Raw genomic sequence first — 27,656 nt, 5'->3', positions numbered from 1 at the left:
ATAAAGAGCCAAAGAAGGTAAGAGAAAGTTTGCAACCTCTTCGCCGATCCAATTCATTCTATTCTCTTCTTCTTCGTGTCTGTTCTGATCTGTGGCTATTCTTCTTCTCCACCATCTCCATCTCCTCCTCCTCCTCCTTCTTCTTGCTTTTCACCAAGTTGTTCTGCGACTAAGGCGTGCCGGCGCAAATGGTTGCAAGGTAACTTTCCACTGTCGCTTATAAGCGGCCGCTACCAAGCTCCCTGCACCAATCCGGAAGGACCAAACGGGCGCATCCCTTCCATGCATGCGATTTACCGACGTCATTGAATGCATTCACCCCCAACATCGCCCAACCTCTGCACGCCGGGAGTGTTCCCTACTCGCACAAGAAGCGAAGACGATCCGTTGCGATTAGATCAAAGAGCTTCACGATTCATCCATAGATCTGGTGTCTGTTGTGCCATCAATAACCACCCTTGTTGCTGAGCACGCTCGCAGCAAATAACGTCCCTCCTCCCCACGCCGCCAGCTGAACAGAGCAGGTCTGGCGAGGGATCAGCACTTGGTCGTCTCCAATCAGCGGCCAGTCTTGTAGGACGGGCACCTTCATCACCCTGGAGAACAACATGACCGCTTGCAGCAATCACGACAGGGTCAGCAAGTCCGCTATACGGCACTGTTGAACACAGAGTAGCGGCGGCGACAGCAGCGTTTATATCGTACAGGAGAACAGGACTAGTCGGCCGTGGTGCCAGATTTCAGATGGATCGATCTGACCTCTGAAGCTCAGGCGCTCTTGCGACAGTGGCAGGGCATACATAGGCAAATGGTCACCGCATTAGCTCTTCGCTAATAGGGCGAGTGACCTCTGTACTCATTGGATTGGCAAGTAGGGCGGCAGGAACGCTTACTGTGTATACATAGTCGCACCGATCAATGGACCCTGATCGGTCAACGGTAAAACCATAACTCTCCACAACACAATCTGTGTATTATACAGCAGAAGACTACGATCTGCATTTGGAATCATACTAGGATTTCCCGGGGCATCTCAAACTCTGTCATGGATTGATATTGGCATTGGCTAGAGTCAGAGTCGACGGTGATGCAACATTCGCGCCAAGCAGCCCTGTTGTCCTGAGTTCGCCCAAAAGACACCATCACGGCTGTTTACTATATACAGCTTCACTCGCATGCGTCTCTCCTTGCTTTCTCCACGGTGACGCCTGCATCTTCGGTTAATTCGAAGCCGAATCGTTCTGGGTCGGTCTCACCTGCATGGTAGGAGAGGCCGTGTCGGATCTTCTCGTTGTTTACAGTACATTAATGCAAGACCACTCCGCGTCTCAGCTTCCAATCAGAAACCCATCTAGGGCGAGCAGCACTATGATCATCGACGACAGGCTCAGCACGGTTCGAAAATCACCCAGCAGCTGCCAGCAGGGATGGAATTAGACGAGCATGCGGCTGAACAATGAAGTCACTCGATGAGGATCATGGACTGCACAACATAGGAGTGGGCAGTCTTGACCTCTTCTTTGCCCCACCGCTTAAGCATCTCACGACTCGACAGAAGACATCACACTGGTTGTCAGGATTCTAGCGAACTTCTACCGTCCCCATCGGGCCGACTACCTGTCCCTGATCACGCTCTATCGGCCCTTGACCAACGTGGTTGTACGGCAACTCTCCACCTCACACTACCTGCTTTGATATGCACATCCAATTTGAACGGTTTACCACATGGAGATTTCCGAGCCGTAGACGACGATTCAGCCGCCCCGTGTGAAACCTCATTCATGTCCTCGATGAGCTCGATGCGACGTCAAATACGATTCATCGGCCCTTTTTCATCTCACAGCCCGCCGTTGACGTCAGATTGACAATGGGGTATCCTCAGCTCGCAACAGTGCTGAATCTCTGTGCCGGGCAATCGACGCACCCAGCACGGGATGCGTAAGATGGATGATGGAAAGTACAACAACAACGCAACCAGGGGGCTTGTATTTGCCCTCATGCAAGCAATATTGGCCAGCTATTGGGCTTACATAGCCCTGTGGTCATGGTGGAGAGCACGGCTGTCAGAGTTACGACTCAAGAAACATGACGCCAAACAAGGGAGGCTGAACGCATCATCACCCTAGTCACCGGAGTTTCTTGTTGTCACATTCTAGCTTATCGAACAATTGTCGTGGGTTTCGGACTTGCGTTCCTATCCGAACCTTGTCGCTCGGCTCCAGCAACCTGTTCAACATTTCGTAGCACGATGTTGCGGATGCGGGCGTACTACAAACTTATTCGAGCTTGGCAACTTGATTAAACCCAGAACTCAACACCCAACAAATTGGTTCTGACCACTCTGGGACCCTTCCCCACACATTCCGCAACGATAACGCCATAGATGATGCCGAAACCTTAATACCCAAACCCTCTTGCGGGGTAACACTTCTGGATGATGCACTCAACCCAAACATGTGTAAGTTTGGTTTGCAGCCTATCGCACCGCAACGATGGACGCCAGGCCAACATAATCAGGTCAAACCAATAACGACAATCGATGTTCATTGGGCCGCGCAGTTACTCTCATTTGTTACGAAATACTGACGTTTCACTCCTCGACGTTGACTGTCCCGATGAGCCTCACGCAATGCTCCATATATCGCGATTGGATAGGCTAGATTCTTTGTCTCCTAGCGGTTGCGTCCGCCCTTTCCGACATGGGCCGGCTTTGTCCAAGGCATACTTTTAACATGTACTTCGCTACCAGTTTGATCGGTTGTCAGACTGGCACTCCCATCGACGTCGATACGAGATTGTAGTCTCGATGTAGTCGGCATGATAGCCCGAGCAAAAGCTACACAGATGAGGCCGCTATTCACTCGACGCAATCGGTCAAGGTGTGATCTGTCGGTTCAGCCTATGATCTCTTGGGACGAAGCTGTATCGACTGGACATGGACTTGATCGGCACTATCCTGCAGTTGGCTCATCTTTGCTACACTAATCCAGATTTAAGTCGAGAAATAAGTCTTAACATAACGACAACAGGTTCTATCCCGGATTTTCCAGGCAGCGAATCCATGGCCACACGAGCCTTCCTACCTTCTCATCCTTGCCCCGGGCCAGTACCTATTCAGCGGTATAATTCGTCTTCTGATGACTCGTCATGTATCTCCATGGCCTTTCCCTTTCCTTTCCTATTGTCAACAGCTGCATTCGCACCTCTCTCTTGCCTATCCATCTCCAACCAATTCGGTACACCCTCAACATCTGTGAACTCCACAAATCCGCCCTTCCAAGCATCACCATGCAGCTTCTCATCTCCACTAGCCCCAACTTTCCCCTTACTATACCCCCGCGCTCTCCCCCAGCGACAATACACCCACCCATGCGTCAGCATCCTCACCCTAATCCCCTGATTCTCAGACGCAGCATCTTCAAACTTGGGTACCTCCGCCGTGCTATCCCCCGTCTCCCACCCCCCGCGCCGATACGCACACAGGCCCCTCATGATGGTGATTTGCGTGAGAGCTTCATCGCCGCGCGCCCGCTGCTTCTCGGCCTCTGACAGCCTGGCACGACGCTCCTGCTCCGCCTTGCTCAGCTTCTCCACGGGTGTACGTGGATTCCGCTGCGTCATGTCGGCATGGTTGATGCATTTCATGCGGTCGGGGTCGTACTTGTTCTCTTTGAACAGTGGCTCAAAGTAGTAGACCGTGTGTCTGTCCAGTCGCATAAGCAGGCTGAGCAGTCCGGCTTGCGTGACAATCTGGTGCAGGGCGGCGAAGATGGGGGCGGGGATTGGCGTTGTGGTGTTGTGAGCGCCCTGGGCGCCGTGGCAGAGTGTGTAGATGGGCGCGAGGTGGGCCCATAGCGCGTGGATGATGTGGACTACATGGGCGATAAAGGTAGGAGGAAGTCTAAAGTCGAGTTTGTCGGCTGCCTCCTTGTTCTCGAGGAGCGAGGCAATGTACGTTGCGTATTGGGCGTTTCGATCGAATCCTACATCACACACAATCATTAACCCCTTATCCTCTGCCTTTTCTTTTCCTTTTCCTCTCCCACACAACCACAACCACACGAGAACAACTCCCCAAAACAAACTCAAACAAAAAAACAAAGGAGAACGAGAATTCTCACTCACCATCCCACTCCGCACACTCCCCCTCCACCCCCTCCACCCCCCTGACCCCTTCCTCCCCTCCCCCAAACATCAAATGCCCAAACACCTGCTCAACAAGCACGTTCCCCACCACCGCACACACCACCGCCTCCCGCTTCCCTTGATCCACAAACATGTCGTGCCAGCCCGCCAGCCCGCCGGGCCCGCACGATGCCACGCAGCCGAGCACGCGCGCGGTGCTGGGGGGGAGCGAGGCGTACCAGGCTGGAGGTGGGGTGTTGGGGGTGGACTTGGGGAAGAAGTGCGTGTGTGATAGGTGGGTGGTTAGGGTTTGGAGGTGGGAGAGGGTTGTGTGGAGGATTGTGTCGGTTTGGGTGTAGGGGGGGAGGGGGGTTGGGTTGGGGATGGTTGTGGTCTTGGTCTTGGCCTTGCTGTTTGGCGGTGTTGTAGATGTAGGTGTAGATGTACCCGTACCCGTACCTCCAGATGTAAACAGCACTTCATCTCCCAACCCCAACCCTCTCCTTTCCTCACCCCTCCCCCCTCTCACCCTGTCTTTCATCACACTACCTCTTCCCCCACCCATCGGTCCCGTTACTCCCTTTCCCGTCTCCCCTGCGCCAGACCCCGTGGTCCTGGACTCACTCCCTGTGGCGGCAAATGCCACTGTCTTGGCCGCTTTTTTCCCTCCTTGTGGTGCTTCTTGGGATGTGTGTGTCGGTATGGAACCCTTTTTTGGCTTATCATCATCGGCGTCATCGTCATTGCCGTACTCGTTGGACTCGTCGAATTCAAACTCGTCGATTTCGTCGGAATCCAAACCACCCCCCCGCTCCAAATCCCTCTTCACCTCGCGCAGCAGTTCCGCCACTTTATCTGCTCGACTTCCTGGCGGCATTTCCTGGAGTAGGCGGCGCGCTTTGGTGTATGTTTTTTTTGCGGCGGCGCGGAGGGTAGATGGGGTGGGGGCGGGAGGGGTTGGGGTGGGTTCTCTATTCTCGATGGAGGAGGGCGAGGGCGAGGGCGAGGAGAGGAGGATGATGGGGGGGTTGGTTGGGGAGGTATGTTTGTTTTCTTTTTCTTCTTCCTCTCCTTCCTCTTCCTCTTCGTCTTCATCTCCCTCCCCATCCTCCGCATAATCCCACATCTCCCCCCTATCCTCCCAACCCTCATCCATCATCTCCTCCTCCCCAGACACCCAAACGCTCTCCCATTGGCCCACCTTCCCCTCCTCATCCAGAGTCTCATACTCCGCCGTTACATAATCCCCACCCGACCCATCATACCGTGCAATCTTAGCAGCACGCCCGCCCACATCGCCTCTGGCTCTGCGTTTCGACGGCATGCGGCGGCGAGTACGGGCACGTGGTGGTGGTGTCGAAGAGCCAAAGATGTTTGCGGGGATGGAGGATAGGGCGTTGTAGAGGTAGGACATGCCTTGTATTTTTTCGTAGGGGATATGTGGGTGGGGTTGCAAAAAGTCCTGGGGTTTTGAGAGGGTGGGATTTTGGGGCCTGAGGTTGCTTTTAGGGTATCGTACGAACACGGGCAGAGTGGTAGGAGGATTTTTGCCGTGGAAGAGGATAAAAGAAGGGTGATCTTGCTAGCCAAACCTAAGGGGGAAAAATCGTCTCTGGATTTTCTGCAGGTAGAAGAGTGTTTGGGAATGTATTTCTGAATACGCGGTCGATTGTTTAAAGCTGTTGCGCTGCCCTTTGTTGTTGGTGATGCGGCTTGCTTGGGCTTTGTTGGGGGGGTGAGGACCGCATCCGGTGAATATTAGGGGGTATGGGGTTGGGGTTTGCTGTTGTTCGTGGGAGTGAAGAGGGACAAAGGGTTAGTGTACATTGGGACGAATATGGGGGAAATCATATGAATGTCCGGAACAATGGCTCGAGAGATTGGGGTGGGATGGCGGGGTTACAGTTCGTGGGGGAGATTGATGGATGCGCTTGGAAAGCTGGGGGAGTTGCAATGGGTGCAAGTTGATACATTTCTATTGAGAAGATTATGAACGAGAAGTCCATGTATTTGAAACTGAGAAGTGTTCTGTTTGACTTCATGACTACGGGGTTTGCTGCATATAGATCTATACCGCTGTCATTGGCCAGCACAACAGGGGCGAGCAGATTGTGGCTGGCCGAACAACCTTGACAACCGACCTCCCTTCCATTTCCTAATTCTTGCCCAAAGGCTAGGTTGTTTCCATGGACGGATATGTGTTGGAGAGGCTGCGTGTTATGTGAGGTTTCTTTGTTCCAAATCCCTTTGTTGTGGCTGGTTGTGATGAAGAACACATGCCATCAGGCCCCACCATGAACCATGATAGCCTATAGCGTACAAGGCATGGATGAGAATATCGTCTTGTTTTATGTGCGTTACTTATGGGGTTTGAATAACTTGAAGGAGAAATCCGCATATGTCGTTCTGACGAAAAAGGGTGGACAAGTGCGGGTCAGTGTCACTACCAGAGTCTCAAGTCACGAGTTATGCTACAGTTGTAGTGTTGGAACTGTACTTCCATATCCTATACACTTTCTGAACTATGCTGAATTCATACGCGCATGATGAAGCAGTCATAATATTTTCATCTATTATTTCGATAGCAAAGTACGCCGTTGACACATCCTACGCGCTCAACCCATTTCTTTGCCTAACATGTCCACAACCAGCTCCTACCCTCCCGATACCCACCCCTCCCTGAAATTTCACAAATCTAAACAAAGTACGCAGCAAATCCCATTGCAACAGGCAGTGCGGCCACCACACCAAGAGAAATCCTGCTCCCCGCTCCAGTGAATGCAGGGAGCTGCCCTGAGCCCGTCAGCGTAGGCTCACCTGTGGGAGTCGCAACAGCAGCCACAGTCTTGAGCAATTTTGGCGTTGTTGTGTATTTCATGGAGTCGTCTCCAAAAGAAACGGTGAAGAAAGGTAGTTGCAAGACCGCAGACGCGTTGGGAAAGGCCAGCCGCTTAGATCCAGGAGCATCTGGTTCCAGGGAGGCGCGATCATGGCGCAATCGCACTGTGGGATGGTCTGATTAGGTTGCTCGATGTAGTGCGAAGGTGATTGTGGTGGACTCACCTGTCGATGACACGGGTGATACCGTTGTACAGTATAGTGTTTGGAAACGCCATATTCGCGTTATTCACCCAGCCAGAACGATCCGGCAGGACGGTGAAAGTCAAGTCCGCACGCTCGAGAGATATAATCGTAGTATTCTCCAGGGATGGCGAAAAAACAAATGTGCTAGGAATGATGTGATAGCGAAGCGCATCCTGGAGAGTGGCCAAATCCGCAGACTTGAGCACAGAGCTAATCGATTCGAACGCGGCGTCCTCAGGCACGGATATAGTGAAAACTTATTTTTTCTCGGCCTGGGACATCAGATCTAGTCTTACCCAATGTAAAGTTGAGTTGGGCAGCTTCAAGTGCGCTGTTCATCGCGAGTTGGCCTGCTCGGGCGGCGAAGAGTTGATAGGGTGCACCGAATGCGAGGACGGTGTTGATTTTGTGCATAGTGATGCCTTCGACTGGGGTGATGTCCTACAACTCATATCAGTGAACCATGTGATGGGCTGTAGATGGAAAGTTACAAATGGCTGTAGTGACTGTCGAGATGGTCTGTTCTCCTAGAAGCACACACACACATCATCGCCATTCTTGACAAGGCCATTGTAGGGCCCGCCAGTGGAGCTCCAGAAAGGCTGTATCGCGGTGACATAGGAATTGTCGAGCAAGGTCCTCTTGATATGCAAGAAATCCAGCAAGATCACCCTGTCTCCATGGAAATGGGAATGGGAATGAGACATTCTGCTCGGCACAGGCCTACGGATTAGGCCTTTCTACATGTACCAATAACATCTTGATCAGTCGACTACAGCCCAATGCCACATTGATTGGCGATTGGGGCGTAGTGGGTGGCCCTTCTTTGGCATGAAGTACGAGTAAGCGTAAATCGCATGTTGTGTAATCTAGATAGACTCTATAATATAGCTTCGATGATAAGATTGCTTCGTCATATGCTGTTTAAAAACCTTATGGATCAGTCCCAACATCTCGGTTCTTTGCAACTACGGCGGGGAGCAGAAGCACCATCGCTTTGAACACGACGAGGTCGTCAAAAATGACAAGACAGAATGACATGTTAAAAAATGGAATTCTCTCAGCAGCCAGAAGGATGATGAAAACTGACAGCCTTACCGAGCCTGTCTCCGTATATCCCCAGGATTGACAACTTTCCAGGTCTTTGGATACATGAGGCAGGAGAGACTGACCCTGCCTCCTTCGTGCTCGACAAGCCTGTGTTCTACATTGAAGTCGAGAGCGAGTGGTAACCGCGTCCTAAATACGCTGAAACAAAGCAAGAGTTGCCAGTACCCAACGACTACGCGTTCTTCATCAGTCTCTTCTGCTAACAACTTTACAATTTCGCGCAGTAGGTCTGTACAGGCACCACCCCCCCGCTCCTGTCAGGTGCATCTCTGTAAGCGATCTCTCTCGTTCTTGCCAAGCTCTCGAGCTCATCAAGCCTGTTCAACGTAGCCTTGAGATGCTCCTCGAAACCTGGCTCATTCACAATTTCTCGGAAGGTGTTTTGCATTGGCACAGAGTCGGCGCGTACCATCCCGTTCGCATCGATATGAAAGACATTGATGTGGTCAAAAGGGTGCACAAAGTCGGCGCGAGTAATGATCTGGCGAGCCTCGTGAAGAGGGATTTCAGGGAGGGTGAATTGCTCAAGGTCAGAGGTATCTTTTTGTTCCCGCAGGACGAGCGCTCGGGCCAGAATTATGGCTGCTGCGCAGTACTTTTGCTGCTCTTCGACGTCGTCGTCCATTGAGTCACCGAGAATCCAACAGTTGTTGAGGAACCATGACTTTTCTCTTCGATTGATTTGCTTACAAGTATCCAGCATGTCTCTTGACTTTGCAACCTGATTGAGAAAGATCAGTCGCCCGCCGACCTTGGCATAGACCTCATCTAGAATGCTGTGTGGCACGTCTTCACCGTGGTATCGGGCACGGTACTTTTTTAACGCTGCCGTGACTACATCTTTTCGCACATCTCTGATGTTGATGACATGCATGTTGGTGGCGTGCGGTGTCAATTTCTCGAGCGTCCAAAATTCGTCGGATGTGAAGACTGTCGTCACAAGCTCGTTCCCAGCCCAAATCTCAGCCCTCTGTTGCAGAATATCTAGTAAGTGTTTTCCTGCGCCATCATCCTTGAACAAGTGAATGTTATTGATAATCAGCAGCAATGGTTTGCCACGCTTCTTCCGCATCGACAAAGCCACCTTCTCCATTTGATTCATTGCTCTCTCGATGTCCAGCAAGGGGGTACTGTCTCGCGGTCCTCTAATACTGAAAAGTCCACCCATGTAGTCTTCGTGGAACTCGTAGTCAATGGCTTTGCCAAATCGTGTTCGAAACACCTCCAGGTCATTATGGGCTTCCAACATGGCGATCCCATCACCATTTACATTTCTCATAGCTTCGAGAAGCAGAGCTCGTTTGCCAGTCCCCCTCTCACCGATGATGAGGTGGTATCTTCCTCTTGTTTTGCCGCTGACAATATCGTTGATCTGCTCTTGCTCTGCCCTAGGAACCCAGTACTCCTTCTCTACCACCTCCTGCAATTTGCTGGGCTCGGTATCATATGAGATTCGACCGAGAACCACGCGCTCTTGCGAGCTATACCCCTTAGCGAAAGCATTTTCGATTTTATCTCTTACGGTTTTCTTGTAGAAGAGATTGTATACGTAGCCTCCTAGCCCCAGGCCAAAAAGCGATATCAAAGCTACGGTGCTGCCTTCCAAGACGTTATGTGCAAATTTGCTCCGATCTTGCTTTTCGCCATCCTTACTATTGGGTTCAGTCCGCGTCGGTTGGGTACGGCTGGTCAATGGCTGGTGTACGACGAGAGGTGCGGGTCGTATGCGTGTGGCTTGCCTGCTGAAGGGGAGCAGAACCCGACCTGAGTAGCTTTAGTCCTCTCGATGGCGAAGGTTGAAGCCAGAAGCTGTTGCCCACCTCGTGTAGCATTCCTCAGTGGTCGTGGCATCCGACCTGGCTTCGTCTTAGAGTTGTTGATGGCATGCCGACGTCCCAGGCGCTGCAGGTTGATTGTGTGAAGCTATGACCTTGGCAATGCCTTTCTCACTCTGTGCCGAATAACCGGATTTCTTTATTAGGTAATTAATTAGAGAAGAAGAACTGAATCTTAACTGGCACAATTGTTCGTCGTTCGGAAAATCAAAGAGCCAGTCCCACAAGTCAACGGCATGAAGACAGCTGTCAAGAGCAGGACCTCCACACAGAGTAGGACGCGTGGCAGCACATATTGTGGTCGGCATCTCATCCCCACGAGTTCTCTATTCAAAGACGTAACGAAAATACAGCGTGCGTGCCATGCGTGCTGGGTGAAGTTGACATGGAGCAAAGTGAAAGTCGTAAACAGTGGCCAGACAGAGTTAAAGCTGCCGATCAATCAGGGTCCAGACGAAGACTTCAGTTCTGCGCAAAGGCTGGGCATTTGCCCGCACTCGACGTCTCATGACCACCACGCTCTGACTTCTGCTGTGAGTATGGCCGATATCTGTCTTGTTCTTCTTCCTCCTCTTCCTCTTTTTCTCTGAGATGAAGGCTGCAATTACACCACACCTATAGCCATGGCGACATTGTCACCGCGCTCGTCAACCACCAGCGCCCCCCCTCCACTAAACAACGACCCCACCAGCCCCCAGACCTCGGCCAAATCAACGAGAAAGCTGGTATGGAGGCTCTACGTCTCCCACACGCTGTCCACGTTCAATGCGCGAACATTTGAATTCGGTGCAGTCATCTTCCTCGCAGCTATCTTTCCTGGAACCCTGTTCTTCGCCTCTTGCTATGCGCTTTTCCGCTCTGCAGCTGCAGCTCTGCTTGGATCCTGGATTGGCAACCAAGTTGATCGCAAAGACCGGCTTTACATCGTCCGACAAAGCATAGTATGGCAACGACTTAGTGTGGCGACTTCGTGCTTCATCTTGGTGCTCATGCTACGCGATGGGGCAGAGAAGAGCTATCTCATGTACACTCTATTCACCGCTAGCGTCGTCTTGGCCTGTTTCGAGAAACTTGCCTTCGTAGCAAACACCGTGGCTGTGGAACGCGATTGGATTATCGTTGTTTCTGATAGCCTAGGAATTGATCGGCAAGAGCTGAACAGTGCAATGAGGAGAATCGACTTGGTTTGTAAACTCATCGCTCCTGTGGGAATTGGACTTCTCGACGGCTATTCTACTCGCGTCGCCATCTGGGTGGTCTTTGGGCAGAATGCTCTGAGCGTCCTCATCGAGTACTTTGCCATTGCCCAAGTTTACACCGCGGTCCCGGAACTACAGCGAGCAAAACAGCAGGAGACGGGATGTCGTTCGCATAGTGAAACGCCAACCGAGGATCAGAATGTCTCAGCACTACCCAAACACCACACGACATCTCTAAGCCCGTACCTCACATACATCCAAAACCCCGCTTTCCTCGCCTCATTTTCCCTCTCCCTTCTTTACCTCACCGTCCTCAGCTTCTCAGGCCAAATGACAACTTACCTCCTCACTCTCGGCTACACCAGTACCTCCATCTCCCTCATGCGGCTTGTCTCCGTGGTTCTCGAAGTCTCGGCTACATGTGCCGCACCATGGCTTATGAGTCGGATCGGAGCCGTACGATCTGGACTCTGGTTTATTAATGAACAAGTTGCATCTCTCGCACTGGCCATTGGACTCTTCTCATCAGCTGGGGCTGGATCAGGGACAGATGCAGTGACCATGAACACGAAAATAGCGGGCGCAGTGCTGGTCGCGGGTGTTTGTCTAAGTCGACTTGGACTATGGGGCTTCGATCTCAGCGTGCAATTTCTGGTGCAGGAAGATGCTCCTCCCTCCTCACGCGGCTCCTTCTCCGCCATCGAAATGAGCCTGCAAAACCTTTTTGAACTCCTCTCCTTCGCGACAACGATGGTGTGGTACAGACCTCAGGACTTCAAGATTCCTGTGTACATTAGCGCGGGCGCTGTAGCACTCAGCGCAGTGTGCTTTGCGGGCTTTGTGAGGCAGAAGAGAGGCCATTTGTTGCACACGGATCGGTGTCTGCAAAGGATGAGGAAGGGCAGAAAGGGTTATAAAGCACTGACGTTGCCGACGATTGAAGAAGAAGTAGAGATGGATGATGGACCCCAGAGTTCTGCTAGACACTGAAATGAAAAATCCAGCGTTTCTGCAAATACCTATTATTTGTTCCTTACAAGTCACATCTCGGTCTATATTCCCCAACCTGGCCTCTCGTGACTTGATGCAGAGATGGCTAATGGCTTATACACTGGTAAGTGTTGCTGTTTGCGGGCCCCTGCTTCACACTTCCTCCATCAAAGACTTCTATCGTACTTTCTTACAAAGCGTACAACCCGGACCTCAAACCCAAGACACCTATCACTGCATTCCAAACCTCTGTCATCAACAGGCCATGACGCACTTCCGTCCCGTTCAGGCGCCGCCTTACTCCAAAACCCCGACTCTCCTCTCCCATCCTACAACAAAACCTGTCGAAAAGTCACAATTGGAAACCTCCAAGTCTTTGCACATTCCACAACCGCATCCAGCTGGGCCTTTTCAACCGCAAAAGTCTCGAGGATAAGTTCCAAGCTCTGAATGTTGGGTATAGAAGCAATGGCGGTACCCCATGTCGGCGACGCACATGGGCTGCTTTGTTGGAAAGTCCCAACGCGACGCCTATCGGCAGATTCTTGCATGCGGCAACGAGTGGGTCGTATAGTCGGATCATCTCTTCCATCTCACAGCGCAGGATCAAGACCTAATTATTCGGTCGCGGTGATGGTTTCAGGATCATCCGTCCACGTCCACCAAGAATCCGCAGCGAGGCGGAGTGTCAAATGAGTAATTGGTCGCGCTAACATGACTCTGAAAGACGAATCCTCCGCATGAAGCCGGACATCGATATCTGACAGGCAAGACGAGGCGTCTCTGATAACATCGCATAGCAGTTTCTGTTGGTCTAGCAGTTTCCGTTGGTCTGGCTTGGATGTTGCGGGCGTAGGCACGAGATCAAAAGGCTCGTATTGACGCTGCACTACATGTCGCTTTGGCGCAACGTACGCGCTCTCATTACGTACGCCCAGATTCCATTTCTCCTTTTCGAAAAGGTAGTCCCAGAAGCAGTCACCCTCGAGTGAAGCCTGAATGAGATCGATGTCCAGGCGCTGTATCGCGGCATACTGCCAGGGCAGAAACTTCTTCATCTCAGCACTGTGGTAGCAGTTTTGTACGACGTAGGGGTTACAAGATACAGGCAGTGTATAGGTCTCGAAATAGACGGCACGACAGGTTTGCAAGAGCGCAAATGCAATGTCGGAACGAAGTGGTGCTCCTGGTGAGCGTGATGCTTGATACCCCAGCGGCCGTCCACGATCATGTACCCGTGGGGCAGATTTCGTAAGCGAAAACTCCCAGATCAGAAGACGGAGCTCATTCGGTAATGTAGTGAATAGTTTGCAATTTGCCTGGTCTGCCGCAGCTTCGGCATCAAGCGACCATGCGAGCGGTTCGCGACAGCAACTTGAGTACGGACAAAATCCATTATTCTTTATCTACAGCTGAATTCGTAGACAGTTGGCTTTTTTGGGTTCCTTTTTCGAGGGCAACCCCACCGGCTTGGGGGCTAGATTGCTCTGTCTAGGTAGAGAATAGTCATTCGGGCGGCTTGGAACTGTGGGTTATTGTTGGTTAGTTATGGATGCTCCTGTACAGAACTGAGTGTGATTCCGCATGGGATGGTCATTCTCTGTGTGCATGTGGCTATACGTACTATCATGACGGTTCTGGAGGTGGTCAGTGAGATCTGGTGTCGGACACAGGAGCCGCATTTGTATAGGTAATGCTGGTTGTGATTCCAGGGCCCGCTTCGCAGGATTATGGTTGCCTAGTCTTAACCACATCAGGTACACCGTGTATCAACATCTCGAAATCATCCTCATTATTCACACATGAGTCGCAAGTTAGCTCAAGATATATCGCTTGTCATCCGATCCCATGACTATTATAATAGAATAAGGGCATCTTGGTGGTCATGATTTGGCCGGTACCGGCAAGAGTCTGGAGGCTACACATAAGAAGTAATTGATGCCCGCGCAGTAAGCTGTGAGCTATATCTAATATGCAAATCTGCACATTACTTCATCTATTTCTCGGGAGGATACACGACTAAACGGTCAATATCCGCGCCCTTGACATCCTTTCCGTTATTCAATCCTCCAATTGTGATTGTATTATTCCCCTTTTCAAGATTCAGCATGAGCGGCGTACTCAAAATAATACCTTTGTGGGTGTCCCTCTGGTAAAGTGTCGAAAGCTCTTCTGTCTTATTGTTCACGATGACGCTCGCGATGCGACGCAGCTGCCATGTACCATTGATACGATCGGGTGTGCCACCAGGCTGATCACCGAAACCCATGTCATCTGTGTTCTGGTAGTAGAAAGATACCCATTGCGGCTTGCCCTCGCCTTCGATGTTGTGGAAAGTGACTTTGCTGTCGTTGCCGTAGATGCCGGTCAGGATGACACCGTCGCTGCCGAAATTCGCCTCTTGCTTGAAAGCGTCACCGGTGGTGGTGGCGTCTTTGCCATAGTAAGTTGTGCCGTTGATGGGCGTGACCTCTCCAGTCTTGACATCGAGATCGTAGACGTCGTGCCATTTGACTTCAAGAGACTTCTTTTCATCGTCAATCTCCATGGGGAGCCAGATGTAGCGGGATTCCCATAGAGAGATGGAATCCCATTGGTCACCGAGGTATAGGTACGTGGTCTTTTTGGTACCGTTGATACGAAGAGAAAAGCCGGATTGCGAGTTATAGGTGCGCGTGTTCAATGGGGCAACGATGAAGGGTTGAGACCAAGGACCGCTGAGCTTATCGGCTCGGAAAGCAACCACGTCTGTAAAATGTCAGGACCTGAAACCACTAGATATATATACCTCAGGATTTCGTACTGTTTGGACGGTATCCCGTCTTATGCGACATGAGCGCAAAGTAGCTCTTGTCGGTTTGAATAATCGTAGGTGCTTCAAGATCGTACTTGTCAAAACGGTGAACAACCTCTTCAAGTGCGGTGATGTTCTCGTTAAAGGAGGTCAGATATACATCACGGCCTTCTCTGCGATCGCCATTCGAGTACAGCGAGTATGCACGTCCATCCTTTTGGTCGACAAAAAGTCCAAAGTCTTGACTCCAATTGCCTATTTGGTCGTCAGTATTACATGTTGCCCAAGTGGAGTTGTTCTTGTGTACCTAGGGGTGCAGTAGCATCGATGAAAGTATATGGTCCAGTGATATTGTCCGCCGTAGCGAGACCTTGAAGGAGCTCTCCATATGTGGAATTGTCTGCATGCCACCACATCTTCAACATGATCAGCATATATACAGGTAGTCCTTGTGAGATTGCTCGATACTGACATGATACTTCCCAGTCCCCTCACTGTACACAACCTTTGGTCTTTGGATAATATCCTCTGTCGAGATATAAGGGTGTCCCTCGATGGGCTCGAGCGCCAGGCCATGGGGTTCCCACGTCACGAGGTCATCCGAGCTATACACGCTGATGCCACCGCCCTCAACCTGCCCCTCAATCTTGTACTCGCCAAACAAGAAGAACTTGCCCGTCTCTTGATCAACGGTGATACCGCCCGCATGCGCATTGACAAGATCACCAGCCGTGTCCCGCCATCTTGCACCAGGAACGATCCATCTCGCAGACACCGAGGAAGCTGCGAGCAGGAGGTGCGAAGAGAACTTCATGATGCCCATCGTACAGGGGCAGTCTCAATGAACAGAGAACTTGGATGACAAGTACAAGATCTTCGTGACACGGCTACAAGTACCCTCATATACATAGTCGTTGCGCAGCTGACAAGGATAATCAAACTCGTTTTATTTTGCCAGCCAAGTAAACCCCGGTACACATTGGCCCGAAGGACATTCAGGAACCCAAGTGTTGGTTATCGAATTGCGGGGCTCCACACCCCGTTGTAGTTACGATCAACGTACAACTCCAGGTCTGGGGATGGCGCCATGACTGTGACAAGGTCTGTTTGGGCTCGGTTAAGCGGAAAATCCAAGGGCCATCAGTTCTTCAGCCGCGGTGTGAGGGGGGTTTTCTCTTGTGTATTCTTCAGGTGCACGGGATCTTCTTGATATGGAAATCCATCCATGCCATGGCCTTCTGGAGAGTTGTAGATGGAACCAATGGCGGGAAGGCGTGCAATGCAAGGCGGCATCTTGCGGTTGCGGAGAGGCTGCAAAGGGCTAGTGGCTTGTACTGGGCTACCGTCATCATCTTGGCCTCGTTCTCGGTGCCATCCCAGCCCCCAGGTATCCGTCTTACATTCTGTTTGCTCGCTAGAGTACCTACCCACTACCGGTGTGTATGCTTGCACCTAGAGTACCGGTACCTAGCTGACACTGTCAGCCCGTCTTACATACATATTCTCTGTAGGGATTCCTAAAAGCGATGATACACAAAACCAACATCCCGGCCCGTGGCACCCACGACGGACCATCTCGAGACGACGTCCATCCTAGTTACCTATGGTGTTTCTTGGAATGCCATTCGGGTTGGTTGATCGTCAGTGTCGTGCCTTGGTCAATGCTGTCTCCCTAGATAGGATCAGCGACATACTTTTGGCCCTTTACGCGATCAACACGTTATTGCGAAGCCTTCCACGGCAAATTCTCGCGCAATCTTGGCTGGAACCCAGAGGTAGCAAGGTAAAAGAGTGTATTTCGTCCGCACCATTCTATGTACTTTGGCTGTATGTACAAACCAAGAAAATATATACAAGTCAAGAACAATATGTACAAAAGTCAAGAAACAATATTCACAGAAGAACAGACCCAACTAGCGGATAGCATCCAGCTCCACTGTGAGACAGTGTTGTATCGCTACAAGCACCGAGTATTCCTAGTAGGCAACAGTGTGGCTGCCAGACCCATCCGTGTCGTGCCAATGTATCCAATACTGCCGCGGCAACCGATATCGTCTCCAGTATCTTCTGCCTGGCAATTTTGAATTTGGTGGCAAGCTTAACAAGCTGGGAGCTGGATCATCTTGCCCTGAGCACCGAGGCAGCTGGCATCTCTGTCGCGCTTTGTGCTTTTACCGTTGCCCTTGTTAACACCCGTCCACTCCTGGCAGACCCTACCCTTAACGGATCCGCAACTTCCGCTGATGGTGGCAGTGTCTCCAAAGTTGCTGTTGATACCGACGAGGTCCGTGGTTATGCCATTCACGCGGACGTTCTCAACAACGACGTGACGAGGGCTCTTAGACGAATTGTCGGTGCAGTCGCCGCAGGACCGGTAGAGCTTTCCGGAGTTGACGGCAGTGAAGCCGCGAATAGTAACGGTACCAACATTGTTGTGCTGGATGATCTTGTCTTGGGCTCCGCTGGCACCGCCACCAGTGATAACGGCATTGCCGCGACCGATAATGGAGATCGCATCTTCGCAGACGTCACGGAACCAGACGTTCCTCAGAGTGCAGGATCCTAGACGCTTGTTAGTATTGTTTTGAGAGAAGGAGACTGAGTAAAGTGCTGGTGAAGTACCTTGACAGTGAATACCCTCGAGTGCGTTGGCACCGATAATGACGTTCGAGAGAGAAGCACCGTTTGCGAGGATGAAGACGGCGTTTTCATTGCCGGTGTCAGCATCAGTGTTGCAGGGCCGGCCACGGTCGAACTCCTTGTTGCCCATGTCCACAGCGCCAGTGATCGTGCTGGGACGGGGGAGAGAGACGACGTTGCCCGAACGAGTCGGGATCGTAAGAGTTTGGGCAGATGCCATGCTAGCGGCAAGAGCGAGGAGGACGATTTGAGGGATCATTTTGATGATGGTTGATAAGAATAATCTATAAAGATATAGAGAAGAGTGTGAAGTGAATGTAGTAGAAGGCTGGATGGTTGAACTGTGGTATCGAACTTGAAGACGCCGGATATGCGACTCTTTTATATTCATTGCTCGAGGAACAGATACCTTTGCTCCGATCGAACACCGCCCCAACAGTCAGGCGTTCCGGTAGTACCAAGGCAGTTAGCATAGCCCAGGCCTTCGTTCAGGAGAGGATTTCACGTTTCAGCCAACATAGCCAAGGAACTACATGAGATGGTGGAGAAGGATACTCTGCGGTTGTATTCGTGGATTGAAGCTTGATGTGGCGATTGCCCAGATTGAGTTGGTATGCTGGAGTCATGGTCACGTACTGGCAGCATCATGACTACGGAGAGTCGTTAACCTTCATTATAGAATCCTGGACATAGTACACAACTTTTCACCTCCCCTGCGGTTTGATTTCTTGTTTTTATTTCTTTTAGTATGTCTATGTCAAGGCCAGTAAAGCACGCCAGGGGCGAAGCGTCCAAGGGAACACAGCCATAGATCAGCAAATTATTCTCCGCAAGTGCAGGCTCCCCGAGAATCAGGGTTCGACAAAACTTGGCATTTCGTGAAACATTGCTTGGTCACTCTGGCATTAGTAGTTGAATTGTAAAGTCGATATACGGTAGGGGTTTCCTCGGTGCTTTACAGCAGCCGAATGGCTCTCATCACCAGTCATACCCCTAGGAACAATTCTGAGTGAGTTCCAACTAATCGGATATAGAGATGGGTTTGGGTTCCCAAGAGATACCTCCGAGTCGTAGTTGTGCTGTCAACGTATGATGGCTATCCTGGACCAATGCCTACAGTTGATAGGCTTCGGAGAATTTACCTACAGGTGGGTCAGCAACGTGGACACGCACTCCGCATGGATCCGCAAGTGGATTTAATTGGTGGAGCTAAAGGAGCCACTCAACCGCAGTATCCACCAAATAATGGAGAACGTGCGATACCTAAAGACTCTATGTGCACTGCAGGTACTGTAATAATCAAGGATGGCATTACTTTGCCGTAATGGGCGACAGCTGAAATGCGTGACACTGTACTGCACACAGCAGATTCAGCGTTGCCGAACCTTCCCAAGCAATCAGTGCCATGCGAACTGCAGTGCACATCATTCTGCTCAAGCATGCTCGTATTGTAGATCCAGTACGGTAATTGGCTGTGCCATCGGAATTTAATTGCCATAGCAGGCATGATCAGACTGGCATCAAACGCAAAATCAGACTGGCATTGCAGCCCAAAATCTCCTTCCGGAATTGGTCCGCATAGTTGTGTAGCATATGCTATGTAAATATACCAAGATTCGGTCAGGACTTTTGTTAAGTGTTAATATACATACCATGATTCGGTCACGACTTTGTCAAGTGAACCCTCTTCCGGTTGACGCGACATGGCTGGATCACATGAACTGTGCCCTGTGGGTACAAGATGATTCAGTTACGAGGTTCTTTAATGAACTCTTTTCAATTGACACAGTATGGATTGCTATTGTGAACAGTTACACCTAGAATATTGTATATCATGACTCGGTCGCAAATATTCTCCCGACATTGCCACCGCAAGCCGCCACTGCGTGTTAATTTGCCAGCTATCTACTGAAGGTAGATCAGCAAGAGTTACAGGATTGCTTGTACCATACCGTATGGTAAGCATCTGTGTTGCATCACTCACATGTCAGATTCGCAATGTGAGCAAGGACATGACTCAATTTGCCATGAATTCGACTCAGGCGGGGTGGCGGGACTACCGGTAATGGGAACTTGACGCCCCTATGTACCGGTAACTCTAACTCTAACTCTAGACCCTTGATTCCACAAGGGTCTGACCAACACAGGACTAAACCAGTCAAACCGCCACTAACACACGACGCCTGTCCAGGCCTAGAATGCATTCATTGACTCAAAGACAAAGATAGCACCAGGAATCGCTAGATGTTTGACCTGCCAACATGTGGTTCTGTGGGTAGACCTGCCGATTGGGGCGCAGCAACTCGGCGTTGCCCCGGCCGAAACGAGCTGTCTCAACTTTGTATTAAATCTTGTATGAAACTCCGAGACGTATTATTCGTAATCAAATAAATTTCCCCAGTTGCTCTAATCGGCTTTGTCCTACTGCTCTACAGTCTGCGCGGCACCAGGCAGCTCAATATCAGATTCCGCAAGTACACTTAAGCACGCAGTGAACGGCCACGGTATTACAGGTTATCAGGCATGTCCGGCGACATAAACTAAGCAAAAAGCATAGCTAGACGATAAAAGTGTAATGAACAGGTCTGCCTTGGTGCTGGATGAATAGTCTGCGATAGGTTGGCCATGTACAAAACCATAAAGTACACTGAATTCGAAAAGTTTGCGAAACTGAAATATTACATACAAGCTGCAAACCATACGGATAGCTTGCCGATTGTTTTGAGCTTGACCGTGGCCACAACCCATTTGGAAGGTCATCCAACCAGTCGTTAGTGAATTAACTAAGGTCGAGTAACTATGCCCGTTACATTCACTCAACGCAATCTTGACTCACCCCAGATATCAAAGTCATTCAACATCACACGACGTCGGATAATGTATAACATTGACAGCGTTTATAGTCTGGTCTCGATTCTACCGTACACATTCACTACACCGGCGTGCCGCTTTCCGGTGTGTACCGAAAATGTCGGTATACCCACCCCAGCCATAGTCCGGTTTGGACGCATCATTGTGGCCAAAATTTCTGCAATGGAACCTCCGGTTGCTTCCGCTATCTCGAAGCAGGGTGAAGTTTTCTAGATTGATATCTTATTGACGGACCGATAGTTCTTTCTCTGGGGGCCGGCTACAAAGTCGAACGTGACTGACATATATCGGATGCACTTGGTTACGGAAATTAGTCAATTATCAGCTGTCACTTTGCAAATACCGTCTAGAATCATTTCAAGATCATGTTAGATTGTCTGAGGCGTACAGCCATCATCGATGTACAAAATACCTTCACCCTTCACCATTGAGCTGAGGAGTTCATGTGGAGTATATAACATGGTTGCAAAAAACAACACATATATTCTTAAATCTCCTAGAAAATTGCTATGAATATTAATGCAATAATACATCTACTACCAGGAGGCTCCGATATAGGGGTGCAAAGAGGTCCGAGGGGCGACTGTGTTGGGTGCATATGAAGAAGACACGGTGCAGGCGCAAGCAGAGACAACGAGACTAGCATCTCTATTATCACGTCATGACTGACATGACGTGCAACATAATGCCTATGCATATATGTTTGCCGGTAGGTATATACTCAGGCTGCACCTTCTTACATCATTTGTAAACCTATGATAGAACATTCACCCTATAGAGCAGCATGTGGACTTTGCAAAAGCTGTGGTTTGAGGGAATTTTAGCCACAGTGTATTAATACAATGCATTTCTTGGGAAACAGCTTTCATATTAACAAGATGTATATGCTAGCGCTATAGTGTAGCCTTTGTGCGAGTAGACCTGGTTCCATACCCAGTAATAAAATTACCGATTACTCCAGAAAATACTGCAACAAGGCATACTATCTCACGTCTTAAATACACTGCAATTGCAATACAATGAGAGTGACAAATCATAACTACAACACTGTCACATTGGCTGGTTGGTACAAGATTGACACTTGCTAAATCATCTTTTACCACCTAACACCCCCGACATGCGTGTTACGGTACATATTTTCGAATAAGAACTAAATAAGGTCTTTTTATAGACAGATAGATTAGTTTCAAGCCATAATTGTGCTTCTACTTGGACCAAGCAAGTAAAAACTACGCAGAATCCCTAATAATGGGTTATATGCGGATGTGAATTCTAAAATTACTATGCGAGAATGCGTCCGGCAAAAAGCTCTCATAATAAGCTTGTGATTGGTTTCTTTATATATTGTTGCAGAAAAAGCTTACTTCCTTTGGGACAGATGTGTTATTTATGCATGGTAATGGATGAAATGTACCGTGGTAGTATCCAGTGATATACAACAAGGTAAAGCTTTTAGTTACCACGTTTGTTTAGCACCCCCCTAATTCGTGCGATATGGTATGTAGAGTCTCGCTTTATATGTGTGTCATACTCAACATCTAATGAAAGCAACCGTGAATTTATAAAATACTCGACGGGATTTACCATTTGATATCCAACAATGACCAAGATCGGTGCTCCGGCTATTATATAACGGTATACTCTCATAGGCAAAAGATAAGCAGAGAGCCTGAACTTGTTAAATGTAATGTAGAGAGCTGCGCCTATTGCACAGGTGCGCATTGCGTAAAATTAATACCACAACCCATTTTGCTTGAAACATCCATATATACAATTCCGCTAAAATCCATCAACAAATCAATACGGCAATTTTACTAGGGGAAAACCTTTTTAATGCCACTATAGTTGCCGCTATCATTTTATCGTCACTGCTGAACGTGCTACAGGCGGTTGTTGAAGAAGTGCATGACGATTAACTCATATGGTATGTACACATGTTACCACATTGCATCTATGCAGCCCTATCCACCAGTGCAAGCAATCGCAACAATTTTAGAAAGATCGAAGTGATTTTCGAACAACATTCATATAAGTGTGCCTGAAGTCAGACAGAGGGAAAAATGACTGCCATAGGTAGTTTAGGGAGACGAGCTACCTACGAGGAGTTGGACGCTTAACGAAAGAGTCTTTGGAAAGGTAAAGATCAAATCAGCTCAGGAACTCTGCTTAACATACCACATGGTACAGCGGTTTATACAACGCAATATACACAGTGTATTTAAGTTTCTCGTAGATACCTGGGCTACTCCTTCTACTGCAGGAATAAGATACCATATATTGCGTATCTGAGTGAGCTCGCAGCTGATGATTCACTGAGGTCATCACTTCCGTCACGAGTACATCCTGAATCTGAAATTACGACTCGTATCTATACAGATCGGCAGATCTTGGTGGCGCGCCAATTACGTCCAAGGCAAGATGTGGTTGATGTTACCGGTATAACAGAGGTTTTGGTTTGAGCGGACCAGACCCTAGGCTGTTAGATACGTTAGCGCCTCGAAATCTTGGCATATGAGGCTCCGCCAAAATTTCTGGTGATCCTGCACATCTTCTTCTGCACATCTTCTTCCACAACCGCGACATCCCACATATACACTCAACATGTCGTCCATGCGCAATGCCGTCCAACGGCGCAACCACAAAGAACGTGCGCAGCCCGTCGAGCGCGAGAAATGGGGTCTCCTCGAGAAGCGCAAAGACTACAAGCTGCGCGCCGCCGACCACCGCTCCAAGAAGGCCAAACTCAAGATTCTGAGCCAAAAGGCCCGCGACAGGAATCCCGATGAGTTTTCGTTCAAGATGATGTCGTCAAAAGTGGACAAGCAAGGCAAGAAGGTTGTGGATCGGGGCAATCAGGCGTTGAGCACCGAGGTTGTGAAGCTGTTGAAGACACAAGATGCTGGATATATCCGAACGATGTTGCAGATGGCGAGGAAGGAGAGGGAAGAGTTGGAACAGAAGCTGATACTTGAGGAGCAGGGAGAGGCGAGGGCGGTGAAAGATGAAGATGCAACAAACAGGCGCAAGCATTGTGTGTTTGTAGAGAATGAGGAGGAGCAAAAGGAATTTGATCCAGAGGCTTGGTTTGGGAATGGACAGGAGATTCCAGGGCAAACAGAACCAGAACAGTGGCATGACGAATGGGAAGACGATGACGATAATTCAGGGCCACGAAAACACACACTTTCGAAGAAACAGCTAGAGAAGGAGGCATTGGCCAAGATGCAGGCGCGAAAATTCCGGAAAGACAGGGAAAGAGCACAATCACGAACCGTCATGAAGCTATACGCAGCAAAGCAGCGGGAAAAAGCGCTCGCTGCAGCGGAAAACGAACTCGACGCCCAACGAGCAAAGATGAATAACACAGTTGGAGGGGTCAACAAGAATGGTGTCAAGTTCAAGATTCGCGAGAGGAAACGTTGAAGAGTACCCAGGTCAAGTCGTTAATATTATATTGAGAAAGTACAGCTACTATGATACCCAATCAACAACATTACAACCTTGCGGGCATTCTCATGGCACCGTCCAATCGCAACACTGTTCCATTCAACATGTCATTGCCCACACACTCGACCACCAGTCTCGCAAACTCTTCTGGCTTTCCAGCTCTCTTGGGGAACTCCATGCTGTTCTGCAGGCTCTTCCTGGCCTTGTCGCTCATCATTTTCGTCATGGCGCTGTCAAACATACTCGGCGCTATTGTTACAGCTCGAATACCGTATTTGGATAGATCGCGCGCAAGAGGGAGAGTCAGGCTCGCGACGGCGCCCTTTGAAGCAGCATATGCGACTTGACCCATCTGCCCATCGAATGCAGCAGAGGAAGCAATCATGATAATCACACCGTGGGAGCCGTCAGGGTTCGAAGGCGTGTTGGTCGTCATGTGCGGAACGACTTGGCGAATCAAGTCCAAAGTTCCCCGAAGATTGATATTCAGCACAAAATCGATGCTTTCTATGCTCAGTGGCTCATTCTTCTTGTCGACGATCAAGCCTGGTAGACCAACGCCAGCGCCTGCAACCACACCTCCAATCTCCTTTCCTGTCTCCTTGACCCAGGCTACACTACTGGCCACAGCTTTTGCGATGGCTTCTGTGTCTGAAACGTCGGTTTCGAAGAACTTGGAGCGTGTACCGAGCTCTGAGACGATCTTTGTGCCATTGTCGGCGTTGAGGTCCAGGAGCGAGACGTAGGCGCCTTGTTCGTGGAGGGCGCGGGCAGTGGCCAGACCGAGGCCTGATGCTCCTCCGCTGATGATGAATGTCCGGTCTGCGATCTTCATAGTGGAAATGTTTAGAACTCGCCAGACGCGTTGAAAGTTGAATGGATTTGAACAAGAAAGACTTGAGGCTATAGATGTCTGTCGCTAGCATATAATGACTAGAAAAGTGTCACAAACCTCGACTGTAAGATGCTTTTTCGAACGGCAAAGTTGGGATGTAGAGTGAGGGAGCAAAGCAAGTCTAGAAAACAGCCCTTTGCATGTGCTCGCACCACATAGGTAGTCCTCGACGCCGGAGTTTCGTCCCCAACCTCGGCTTATCCCACATCGGGCAATCAACGTGCTCAAAACCTCTGACCCAAAATCCCACTCCCAATCCAACCACCCCGGCAAGTCGCCCTGCTCCGAACCAACAAAGCATCTTCAACATCTCACCACCACAGTCCCCAGCTCCGCACGCCCTCCGCAATCTCCATCTGCCCATTGTGCCCTCCCACCCCACGGCCACCTCCACCCATTCCCCCAGCCTCCATCCTTACCAAACAACAACACCACCACCACCACCCAACACCTTTCCCTAATCCTCTAACCCCCTCCCCGGCCCAGGGACCAGGCCGAAGTTCGAACCCAACCGGACGGAAAGGGAAACCCAACCCACACGCCCTGCTCCCAGCATCGCAACCCGAGCAAAACGAGTATCCCGTCCAAATGGCCGACCGCATGATAATCGGGACGAATGCCTCGCCCACAAATCCCACGCCCCTGTCTGCCCCGCAAGAACAACAGGTAAAAGACCTGTACTACAAGAACGTACGCGCGAAATGCGCAAAGGAGATTGAAGGTTCGTTGTCCACTCCCACCTCCCACCCTAGACTCCAACGACTAACCCATTCCCCCGGCACAGCATTCGCACAGTGCGCCCTCGGCCGCACCCTAACCATGATCTACGCCTGCCGCGCCCCCCGCCTCGCCATGAACAGCTGCATGCTGCAATACCAGAACCAAGCCGAAATGGACGCCGCGCGGCAAGAATGGTTTGCGCTGGCGGGGGAGCGCAAGGCAGAGCGCGAGGAACATAAGAGGAGGGTGGAGGAGGCACGGCACAAGCACAAGGAATGGTGGAATTTGGATGAGGAGGGTAGGCTAGTGGGCCGGAAGGCTGAGGTGGGTGCTGCTACTGGTGAGGGGGAGGCTGGGGGAGAAGGGATTCGCAGGAAAGAGGAGAATAGGAGGGATGAGAGGGGGGTGGTTAGGGGGGGTGTTTACAGGGGGACGTAGGGTGGGTGCATGGTCGGGTTGCTGCAGCGTGCTGTGTACACGATGGGTATGATGCGTCAATGACATGTCCGGCTGCTGGAGCTTGTTTGTAAGATATTGGGGTTTGAGTAATGCTTTGTATTGCATTTGCGTTTGCGGGCGCGGTATCCTTTGAACCAGGGGCGCCGCGGCAAAGAAAAAAAGCACAATACCGCGCAAGATGAAGGAGCAGAAAGAGGGAAAAAGAGAAAACGAGGAGAAAACGACGTGGCTGAGCTCAGGTCCATTAGATGGTTTCTCGCCGAAAGGCCTGCTCCGGCCATGTGTATATACGAACAGGTAGGAGAAGAAGAAAACGCCTTGAAATGCAATCAATATAGCTGTATCCCATCGATCCTTGGTGCTCTGCACTGTCTCTCTCTCACCCTCTCTCTCACGCATATGATCTTTCCAAGATCCCCAACACGCCTATCCCTTCGCCACGACATCCCGAACCCCCCCCTTACGCACCCCCACCCCCATCGGGCCCTGCAACCCCCATGGCCTCCTCAAACTCGTCTTCATCAATCTCTTCCTCCTCCATACCTCCCATCTGCGTATCCTCCTGCGTCCCAGCACCAGCCCTCCCATTAACCCCCTCCCCTCCAACAGGCCCCCCAAATCCCACCGCATCTCCAGTTCCCGTATCCATCTCCTCGCCCGCCTGACTCCCCGCCTCTCCCTCCTCGTCCTCCTCGTCCTCCAGCTCCTCCCACGCGCCGCGCACACCCCACCCTACTCCCGTAAAACAGTACCGCTCGGGCGGCAATCGGATGCCAAACTCGCGTTCCACACGCGGCAGCGCAATGCGATTCCTCTCGCTCGCAATCTCGCTCATGAACTCTTTGCCCAGCTGTGCGCTAAATTGCGTGGCTGCGCGCGCGCCGACCGCTGTACGTAGCGCTGCGAGACTGATGCCGCCGCCGCCACTGCCACCGCCGCTGGGATCATCGTCGTTGTGCTTATCCGCGTTGCTGCGCTTCTTATGGTTTGAGGATGCGGTACCGAGGGCGGTTGGAGGCTCATAGGAAATAGCGTCTGTGAGGATGGAGGAGGTGTAGCGGTATGCGAAATCGAGGAGTTGGAGGGGCACGCGTTCGGTGTAGGCCGTTACGCCCATGTTGGCGAGGATGAGGTGGATGAGGCGGGCGTCGCGGGGCCGTTTGGAGGTGCCGGGGTCGAGGAGCGAGGTTGAGGGAAAAGGGGGATTCATGTTGGTCGTCGTTGGTGTTTTTGTGCTTGCTGCTGCTGCTGCTGCTGCTGCTGTCGTTGTTGCGGTGGCGGTCGAGGTGCCATTTGTGAGTTGTGAGGCTGGGGGTTGGGTAGTGGGTTGTTGGGTTGATTGCGAGGGCGGGCTTGGTTGCGGCGCCGTGGTTGTGGCCGGTGGTGTGGAGATGCCGTTCTGCATTGGCTCGGCGGTGGGGGAAGCCATGGTGGATTAGATGAGTGTGCGGCGTGCGCTGTGCGCGAGCGAGTGAATGTTGGGGTGG

The 27,656-nt window shown here is 50.8% G+C and overlaps 13 protein-coding genes across 13 annotated transcripts; 3 read left to right on the top strand and 10 right to left on the bottom strand.

Moving 5' to 3' along the window:
• Window positions 1–398: 398 nt before the first annotated feature.
• On the bottom strand, window positions 399–949 carry IAQ61_001011 (uncharacterized protein; the record flags this gene model as incomplete). The annotated part of the gene is made up of 2 exons (XM_066094926.1): window positions 399–717; window positions 903–949. The coding sequence occupies 2 exons, from the start codon at window positions 947–949 to the stop codon at window positions 399–401; spliced, it is 366 nt and encodes a 121-aa protein (XP_065955234.1).
• A 2,165-nt stretch (window positions 950–3,114) lies between these two features.
• IAQ61_001010 (uncharacterized protein) lies at window positions 3,115–5,539 on the bottom strand (the record flags this gene model as incomplete). Its single annotated transcript, XM_003841228.2, has 2 exons — window positions 3,115–3,983; window positions 4,750–5,539. The coding sequence occupies 2 exons, from the start codon at window positions 5,537–5,539 to the stop codon at window positions 3,115–3,117; spliced, it is 1,659 nt and encodes a 552-aa protein (XP_003841276.2).
• A 1,281-nt stretch (window positions 5,540–6,820) lies between these two features.
• IAQ61_001009 (uncharacterized protein) lies at window positions 6,821–7,241 on the bottom strand (the record flags this gene model as incomplete). The annotated part of the gene is made up of 2 exons (XM_066094925.1): window positions 6,821–7,140; window positions 7,211–7,241. 2 exons carry the CDS (start codon window positions 7,239–7,241, stop codon window positions 6,821–6,823), a joined length of 351 nt encoding a protein of 116 aa, XP_065955233.1.
• A 1,286-nt stretch (window positions 7,242–8,527) lies between these two features.
• Window positions 8,528–10,170, bottom strand: IAQ61_001008 (uncharacterized protein; the record flags this gene model as incomplete). The annotated part of the gene is made up of 2 exons (XM_066094924.1): window positions 8,528–10,004; window positions 10,079–10,170. 2 exons carry the CDS (start codon window positions 10,168–10,170, stop codon window positions 8,528–8,530), a joined length of 1,569 nt encoding a protein of 522 aa, XP_065955232.1.
• Window positions 10,171–10,777: 607 nt separating this feature from the next.
• On the top strand, window positions 10,778–12,343 carry IAQ61_001007 (uncharacterized protein; the record flags this gene model as incomplete). Its single annotated transcript, XM_003841233.1, has 1 exon — window positions 10,778–12,343. One exon carries the CDS (start codon window positions 10,778–10,780, stop codon window positions 12,341–12,343), a length of 1,566 nt encoding a protein of 521 aa, XP_003841281.1.
• Window positions 12,344–12,960: 617 nt separating this feature from the next.
• Window positions 12,961–13,401, bottom strand: IAQ61_001006 (uncharacterized protein; the record flags this gene model as incomplete). The annotated part of the gene is made up of 1 exon (XM_003841235.2): window positions 12,961–13,401. The coding sequence occupies one exon, from the start codon at window positions 13,399–13,401 to the stop codon at window positions 12,961–12,963; it is 441 nt and encodes a 146-aa protein (XP_003841283.2).
• A 938-nt stretch (window positions 13,402–14,339) lies between these two features.
• IAQ61_001005 (uncharacterized protein) lies at window positions 14,340–15,951 on the bottom strand (the record flags this gene model as incomplete). Its single annotated transcript, XM_003841236.1, has 4 exons — window positions 14,340–15,091; window positions 15,147–15,392; window positions 15,445–15,553; window positions 15,610–15,951. The coding sequence occupies 4 exons, from the start codon at window positions 15,949–15,951 to the stop codon at window positions 14,340–14,342; spliced, it is 1,449 nt and encodes a 482-aa protein (XP_003841284.1).
• Window positions 15,952–17,235: 1,284 nt separating this feature from the next.
• On the bottom strand, window positions 17,236–18,036 carry IAQ61_001004 (uncharacterized protein; the record flags this gene model as incomplete). The annotated part of the gene is made up of 1 exon (XM_066094923.1): window positions 17,236–18,036. One exon carries the CDS (start codon window positions 18,034–18,036, stop codon window positions 17,236–17,238), a length of 801 nt encoding a protein of 266 aa, XP_065955231.1.
• A 761-nt stretch (window positions 18,037–18,797) lies between these two features.
• On the bottom strand, window positions 18,798–19,498 carry IAQ61_001003 (uncharacterized protein; the record flags this gene model as incomplete). Its single annotated transcript, XM_003841239.2, has 3 exons — window positions 19,430–19,498; window positions 19,093–19,249; window positions 18,798–18,890 (listed from the first exon to the last, which is right to left on the bottom strand). The coding sequence occupies exons 1-3, from the start codon at window positions 19,480–19,482 to the stop codon at window positions 18,798–18,800; spliced, it is 303 nt and encodes a 100-aa protein (XP_003841287.1). The 5' UTR covers window positions 19,483–19,498.
• Window positions 19,499–23,249: 3,751 nt separating this feature from the next.
• On the top strand, window positions 23,250–24,071 carry IAQ61_001002 (uncharacterized protein; the record flags this gene model as incomplete). Its single annotated transcript, XM_003841241.1, has 1 exon — window positions 23,250–24,071. The coding sequence occupies one exon, from the start codon at window positions 23,250–23,252 to the stop codon at window positions 24,069–24,071; it is 822 nt and encodes a 273-aa protein (XP_003841289.1).
• A 70-nt stretch (window positions 24,072–24,141) lies between these two features.
• On the bottom strand, window positions 24,142–24,930 carry IAQ61_001001 (uncharacterized protein; the record flags this gene model as incomplete). Its single annotated transcript, XM_003841242.1, has 1 exon — window positions 24,142–24,930. The coding sequence occupies one exon, from the start codon at window positions 24,928–24,930 to the stop codon at window positions 24,142–24,144; it is 789 nt and encodes a 262-aa protein (XP_003841290.1).
• Window positions 24,931–25,578: 648 nt separating this feature from the next.
• Window positions 25,579–26,148, top strand: IAQ61_001000 (uncharacterized protein; the record flags this gene model as incomplete). The annotated part of the gene is made up of 2 exons (XM_066094922.1): window positions 25,579–25,711; window positions 25,775–26,148. The coding sequence occupies 2 exons, from the start codon at window positions 25,579–25,581 to the stop codon at window positions 26,146–26,148; spliced, it is 507 nt and encodes a 168-aa protein (XP_065955230.1).
• Window positions 26,149–26,629: 481 nt separating this feature from the next.
• IAQ61_000999 (uncharacterized protein) lies at window positions 26,630–27,598 on the bottom strand (the record flags this gene model as incomplete). The annotated part of the gene is made up of 1 exon (XM_066094921.1): window positions 26,630–27,598. One exon carries the CDS (start codon window positions 27,596–27,598, stop codon window positions 26,630–26,632), a length of 969 nt encoding a protein of 322 aa, XP_065955229.1.
• Window positions 27,599–27,656: the final 58 nt, after the last annotated feature.

The sequence above is a fragment of the Plenodomus lingam genome (genome assembly GCF_022343315.1).
Source record: "Plenodomus lingam strain CAN1 chromosome Unknown contig_11, whole genome shotgun sequence".
NCBI lineage: Eukaryota > Fungi > Ascomycota > Dothideomycetes > Pleosporales > Leptosphaeriaceae > Plenodomus > Plenodomus lingam.
The sequence above is the reverse complement of the archived record's forward strand: the minus strand, read 5'-3'. Positions and strand labels throughout refer to the sequence as shown.